The sequence below is a fragment of the Ammodytes marinus genome, assembly GCF_949987685.1.
Source record: "Ammodytes marinus genome assembly, chromosome: 10".
Classification (NCBI taxonomy): domain Eukaryota; kingdom Metazoa; phylum Chordata; class Actinopteri; order Uranoscopiformes; family Ammodytidae; genus Ammodytes; species Ammodytes marinus.
Genome location: NC_137214.1, coordinates 27233420 through 27240175, shown reverse-complemented (window position 1 = coordinate 27240175; position 6756 = coordinate 27233420). Strand labels below are relative to the sequence as shown.

General features: G+C 41.4%; 1 protein-coding gene across 1 annotated transcript; it reads right to left on the bottom strand.

Moving 5' to 3' along the window:
- Window positions 1-851: 851 nt before the first annotated feature.
- cysltr1 (cysteinyl leukotriene receptor 1) lies at window positions 852-4535 on the bottom strand. The gene is made up of 2 exons (XM_080035723.1): window positions 4459-4535; window positions 852-3354 (listed from the first exon to the last, which is right to left on the bottom strand). Exon 2 carries the CDS (start codon window positions 3330-3332, stop codon window positions 2310-2312), a length of 1023 nt encoding a protein of 340 aa, XP_079891849.1. The 5' UTR covers window positions 3333-3354; window positions 4459-4535; the 3' UTR covers window positions 852-2309.
- Window positions 4536-6756: the final 2221 nt, after the last annotated feature.

The window sequence follows — 6756 nt, the reverse complement described above, 5'->3', positions numbered from 1 at the left end:
CGCTTTGCAGACTGAAACAAACATCTTTTTGTTCAAACGGGGCAGGGAGCTGATCATGTGCTCGATATAATCTGTTTATGAAGAGGAAATACAGTGGCCTTCTGTGTTCTAATCAAGAGGCTCGACCTCAACTGTCTGCGCGCTTTGTGTTGTTGTTGTGTAGTTGTGATTAACAGCAATGCAACATTTATGTCTGTAGGCTATGTGGTAGCTTTATAGACACATGAGGATATGTTCTTATTACCCATGCCATGGAATTCATTTTAATTCCTAAAAATGTGTCAGCCTGTGTTTGCTCTCTATTTTTATCATCTCTTAAATGCAATTTCTAAAATCTAATCTAAAAGATGTAATTTTATGTCACTGTAAAGCACTTTGAATTGCGTTGTGTCTGAATTGTGCTGTATAAATAAACTTGCCTTGCCCGTTTCTAGAGAAGTAATATGATAGCTTCAGTCAACACGCTTATATGAATACAAACAGTTTGATGATTCATACATTTGGCAAACTTTCAATTTGCACATGTGCTCCAAATGTCATCTTGTAGTGTTGTCCTGGAAACAGACACAACAACTTTGTGTTTTCTGGTCTTAAATAAATAGAGATAAATAACGGGAGAGATAGAGCTGTGTGATCAGTTGTGAATCAGTTACGGTAAAGTAGAGAACTCTGACAATATGTGAGCTTGAGCGACACCCAGTGGACAATGTTTGTAACTGTTCATTCAGTCAGTGTGGAGGATGTGGCTATCATGTGACCATAGTGAATTAGACAGTTTTTTGGAGGATTTATTAATACACTTACAAAAAACATCAAGTATAATTCGTATACAATAGGAATACAGCAGCATATGTTCAGGTGTTTAAATTAATAGTTTGACATGTCAACAAATAGGTTATTCCTGCTTTCATGTTAAAAAGATTAAGCTAGAGCCAAGTTCGCTTAGCTTAGCATAAAGATGGGAGAACAATGGAAACAAACTAAATATTGTGCGTGTTAATAAGTTACCTTAAGAGGTGCAGGTTGGTGGATGTTGTTACCTTTACAGTGTCTTTGTAATATTGATCTTCCAATCCGACCCTCAGCATGAAAGCAAAATGCATGTTTCGCAAAATGTCAAACTATTGCTTCAAAAAATAAACTCCTAAATACCAAAATGTGCTTCCACCTCAATGGTCATGTTTTGGAGCTCAAAACAGATTACAGTGCAAAAGTGTGTCTACAAAAAAAATCGTAAATTACAGAAATTTTTAAAAACAATAGACAGATGTTAAAAAAATAAAAAAATAATAGTATAGAAAAACAAGAAATATGAATCCGAATTGAGTAACCACATCAAGCTTGGGGATTCATAACAACAACAAGAAAACATTGGGAAAATGTAATAACATCAGCATAATGACGAATAAGGGTTATGGCCATTACAACACTGACACACCGCCAGAAAGAAATGCCAACATTACAGTGATAGAAGGATAAGAAGTTTAGCCCTTTTTGATAAACATTCATATGCAGTCATTCATATGTTGATATACTGTGCATTTATTTTATATTTTCGTAATTCCGAGGTTTGAGTAACTATTAGGACACAACAAACAAGCTACCACATACTGTCATAGTAATAATTCTGAACAACATCACTTAAATATTGAACAACGTGCACTCTTTGGAATAATAAATATCAATTTTAATGAAAAAACATCTTCCTGAGACTTGCAATGTACATTTTTAAATACTCTACTCATGAGTTCACGACCCCTTCATCCACTAAATCCTTCATACTGTACGATTCGGGGAGTTGGTTGCATGATAGTAAGCATCTGATCATCTGTCAATCCAAAGTAAAGACATTGTCATTTAAATTTGATAAACATTACAGAAATTTGGTTTAGATGAGGCGGGCTATGCTCTAGTACTTATAACACAATAAGTATTTTGAACCTATCAGTTCTCTGCCCGAACGTTCTATGAAAACAATGACTGTTGCCATGGAGATGTTGATACGGCCACGCCCACACAGTCCTGTCAAACGGTCTAGGCAGTTAAAACACAGTTTTTTTTACTACGTTTTATGATATTTTTAAACACATTTAACTTCAATCAGATTTTTGTAAAAGCTTATGGAGACACCCAACTGCAATCATACATTCATTTGAACTATTTAAGCCCAGGTTTCCAGAGGCTTTAAAACTTCTTATGTTTCTCTCATCTCCTTGCCTTGTGTGCTAACGAGGTCACAAGCCATCCTGAGCTCTCTCCACACATCATCCACTGCCTATTTGATGAGCCTCCTCCCTTCCTCCACTAATCTAACTGGCCTCTAGCTTGTGGTTCTCCCCAGTCTCTGACCCTGTGACGGGCTTGATCCGTGTGTCATTCTTGTGGTTGTGGGTGCTGCGCATGGACTTGCGCAGGGATGAGAGGCGACTGCGGAACCCCTCTCCGGAGAAGAAGTACAGCAGGGGGTCAAAGCAGGAATTGGCAGCGGCCAGACACAGTGTCACCACCACGGACTTCTGCACGGCAATCCGCTCGGCGCAGGTTGTGTCCCTTGAGAGGGAGCTCAGGTGGATGCTGCGCTGAATGTGGTACGGCATGAAGCTAATCAGGAAGGTTAGCAGGACGATGACTATCATCCGGATGGCTTTGTTGCCCGTGTTTTGCTGCCGTCCAGCCCCCATGGTGCGGAACAGCAAGGCGCGCACTATCCCGGCGTAGCAGATCAGTATGACCAAGAAGGGCAGAGCGAAACCCACCACCAGCGACAGATAGTTCAGCACAAGAAGCTTCTTCACACCCTTGTCTCCCTGCGGAGGCTCAAAGCACTTGGTTTTATTGGTGACGGGGTCAAATTTCTGGCCAGACATGAGGAAGGGTGAGGACGACAGACATATGAACACCCAGATGCCCACACATACGAGGCGAGCCCGATTCTCCGTCACCAGTTGCAGGTTTTGAACGGGATAGACGATGGCTAAGAAACGCGTGATAGACATGGCGGCCATGAAGTAGATGCTGCAGTAGAGGTTGACGTAGAGAGCGTAGGAGCTTAGGCGACAGAGGAAGTCCCCCTGGTTCCACTGGCCCTGGTTGACGTAGTAGAGGACTCTCAGTGGCAGCGTCATGACACACAGTATGTCGGACACGGCCAGGTTGAGCATGTAAATGTGGAAGGGGGACCTTTGGCGATAGGTTCGGATCAGCACCACCAAGGCCAGGCCATTCCCAACCAGACCCAACACAGTGATGAGGGAGTAGGATGTGGAGTAGACCTGGTTACGGAAGCCATCGATCGGCGGACAGTTCTGTGCGTCTGTCTCATTTAATTCCATTGTGGCCACACCTGTTAGCTGCCTGAGGAAACAGAGATAAATGACATGAGGATGTGTGTGCAAATGAGAGCGAGCTGATGAAATAAACAAATGGTGTGTCGATTTCCATCCCCCGACCAACAAAAACCACACCCGCAGGAAATAACACACAAACCTGAAAATTTATGAATGTTTTGCAGTAGATTATTTCAGAGATAGCCATTGTTTTCTGCTGCCGTGCAAAACGTTCAGAAAGTAGATAAGCGTTTTAGACCTCCATCCTGTCACGTGACAAACACTCTTTTGTACAGTTTGATTTCATTCAGTTTCTGCTGTAGGCTACGAGACCAATTTTAGAATTTTGAATAGTTAATTCATAATTCAGACAGACCTGCAACCTTTGTGCACAACACCTCAATTGATGTGTATGTAAATCAAGTGATAAGTAGTTAAGGTGAAACAGTGCGAGTCCATGGGGGTAACATTTTGAATCTCTGCCAGTTGATTACTTGAAATTAGATTTTTGAATAAATATGCAAATTTGGCAATATCTTACTAAGTATGCATATATTTGCATCTCTTTAAAAAACTAAAATCTAGATAAAAAAAATATATAATTTTTTAAGAATGGTAAAATAAACACTTAGTGTACATGTTGGACCTTTTATTTAGTATGAAATAAGACATGTTATGGGAGCAAAATAGCCAAAACATTTCAAAACTGTTTTTGCCTGCAGTGTACCGCCCTAAAGTACACTGCACATTTGATACTACTGTATAAACTGGCAGCCTCCAATGAAAATACAACAGCAAATTATATCTTGCAATGCATCCGGTGAGCCAGAGTGTTGTGCAATTTACTGCAAACATGTCTGTGTCTGCTTGGCTTCTATTGGAACCGCTTGCGTGCTGAATGAATATTATAAAATCGTAAATTCAGTCACTCAGGCACGCTCTATAAAAGACCATCTGTACACACTGCAACTGTTTACACTGCTCACACACTAACATATTAAATTAAAGTTCTATGTTGTCATTTTAATGATCTTTCCTTTACTTCTCCTTTACAAAAGTGAAAACATCTTTGATTAAGCAAAAGTTAAACATGTCATAATGATAAAATCTGGATTCAACAAGATTTGCTTACCCCTGAATTCTTGTGTGCAGCTGGTCTCTTGAACCGCTGTCCCCAAACAACTGCAGCGGTGCTTGAGTGTGTGTGTGTCAGTGTGTGTCAGTGTGTGCTCTGTCAGCCTGTCTGCCCCGTCTACCACATGTCAGAAGCAGAGGTGGGAGGAGGATGCTGAAGCAGGTGGCGACTTCCTCCTCAGACGATCAGTTTTTATGAAGTTTTCCAAAGTGGGTCTGAACTTCTCTCTCCTCTCTCTCTCTCTCTCTCTCTCTCTCTCTCTCTCTCTCTCTCTCTCTCTCTCTCTCTCTCTCTCTCTCTTTCTTTGACATATTACATCATCAACTGTGCAGCCAAACAATTACAGTAAATGAAAGACTCTAAAAGAGAGATGAATCAGACTTGAAAGTTGTCCTCTTGTGTCCCATCTGGTATTTCTTTCTCAATACTTTGGACCTGTTCTACTCTAAACACAACTCTTTACACTGGAACTTAACACGTCACGTGTTTACACGGCGGAACTTTTTAAATAAGTGATGGCGGCCATTGTTGGTTCACATGATTACATGCGATATTCAAGACACTGTCTTTGGTAAGTTATCCGTTGAGTTTGGCGCAGTCATTCTGTAAAGAAAACAAGTCGGGAACAGACTGTTACCTGAGATCAGGTGGAGAGCGGTGAGTCAGAGCAAAGATACATTGGTCAGCCAACCAGCACAATCCGTCATAACTCATGATTGCTAACTTTTCTTGTTGCCTATTCCACCAAATCTCCTTTGTACTTTGCTAATGAGCGTGATTTACATTCAGTAAATGGGGTGCGGATACTGCACTGGAAATGGGCCTACTCATTTTAGCGGCAGAAAGGCCTTTGTGGCCTGTGAAAGGGCAGGATAATTCATCTGTAACTCATTTAGTGGTTACGCACCAACAGGATGCATCAATGCCACTTACTCTATATGATCAGAGAAATATTACCCATTTAGCTTGATAGTGTATAAAGTGCACCACCAAGAATAATTGCATGGGGCAGACAGCTGGGATAAGTGTTTTGACCCTTATGGGAGATGGTGAGGGTGCATTCATCATCTGCCATCTCAAGTTATATGAAGTATCTGGCTAAGGCCTGGAGCCACACAGCTTTTATTCGACATCTTTCCATCTTTACCGCATCCTGGAACTGTTAAGTTAATCTCAACATTATATCTTGTATTTATTCTCAACATTTCGACTTTTTTATCGAAGAGCATAATGACATTTTTCTCTTTCTTTCCTGGCCCTAATACTCTTCTGTTGAGATCGTATTGCTGGCACGACACACTCTCCTTGATAGTACATCAGAAACACCCGAAAAACAACACTCATCAACAAGTCGGCCAGTATGTTAACGCAGCTAAGAGGAACTTTGAGTTTCTGTTGATTCTAGCGGCACCTTTGGACAAAACCCCTTTTTTTACGACACCAATGCCTAAGCAAGTGCTGGCTGCAACTGCATTTGTTAAGGAAGCGAGTGAAAACGTCCATGAAGGGAGACGCGAATATGTCGCAATGAGGATAATGTATTTCTATGCCAGAATGACGCAATTTTGGCGTCATTCTGGACTCCACACTCTATTTCTAGGCTCACATTAAATCTGTCACCAACACTTCATTCTCCCATCTCAGGAACATTACCAGACTCAGGCCACTCACTGACTTTGAATCAGAAACCCTCATCCAATGGTTTCATCACCTCCCGCTTTGACGACTGCAATGGAGTCCTGTAAGGGGCTCCTAGCAAGACCTTGGCAGGCTCCGATATCTCCAAAAACCTGCTAGGCTTCTCAACCGCACTAAGCCCTGGCAGCACATCAACCCAAACCCCTATCCACCTCCACTGGCTCCCGATTAAGTCACGTATCAAGTACAAAATCTACTAACCCTAACCCTCCTCCCCTCTCCCCACTGTACCTAACAGATCTCCTCCAGCCCTATACCCCTGTGCAAACGCATTAATATAATTATATACAAATAGCGCTGTTTTTGTTGAATGTCACATTTGCTGTTCCAGGTAATTTATGATCATCACCGTGAACATTTGACTGTTTAATTAAAATGTAAAAGTTCCTTGTAGAAGGTACATGAGCAGCATCTGTGTCTACAGGTGGTATTCAACATATGGTTGTTGAGTTCAGTTCAGTTTAATTTAGTTGGCGTGGCTGCTCAAAGTCAAAGTCAAAGTCAGCTTTATTGTCAACACATTCACATGTACAAGACATGTAAGGGAATCGAGAAAACGTTTCTCCCTATCCCGCGGTGAACATATAAAAAGTAAAA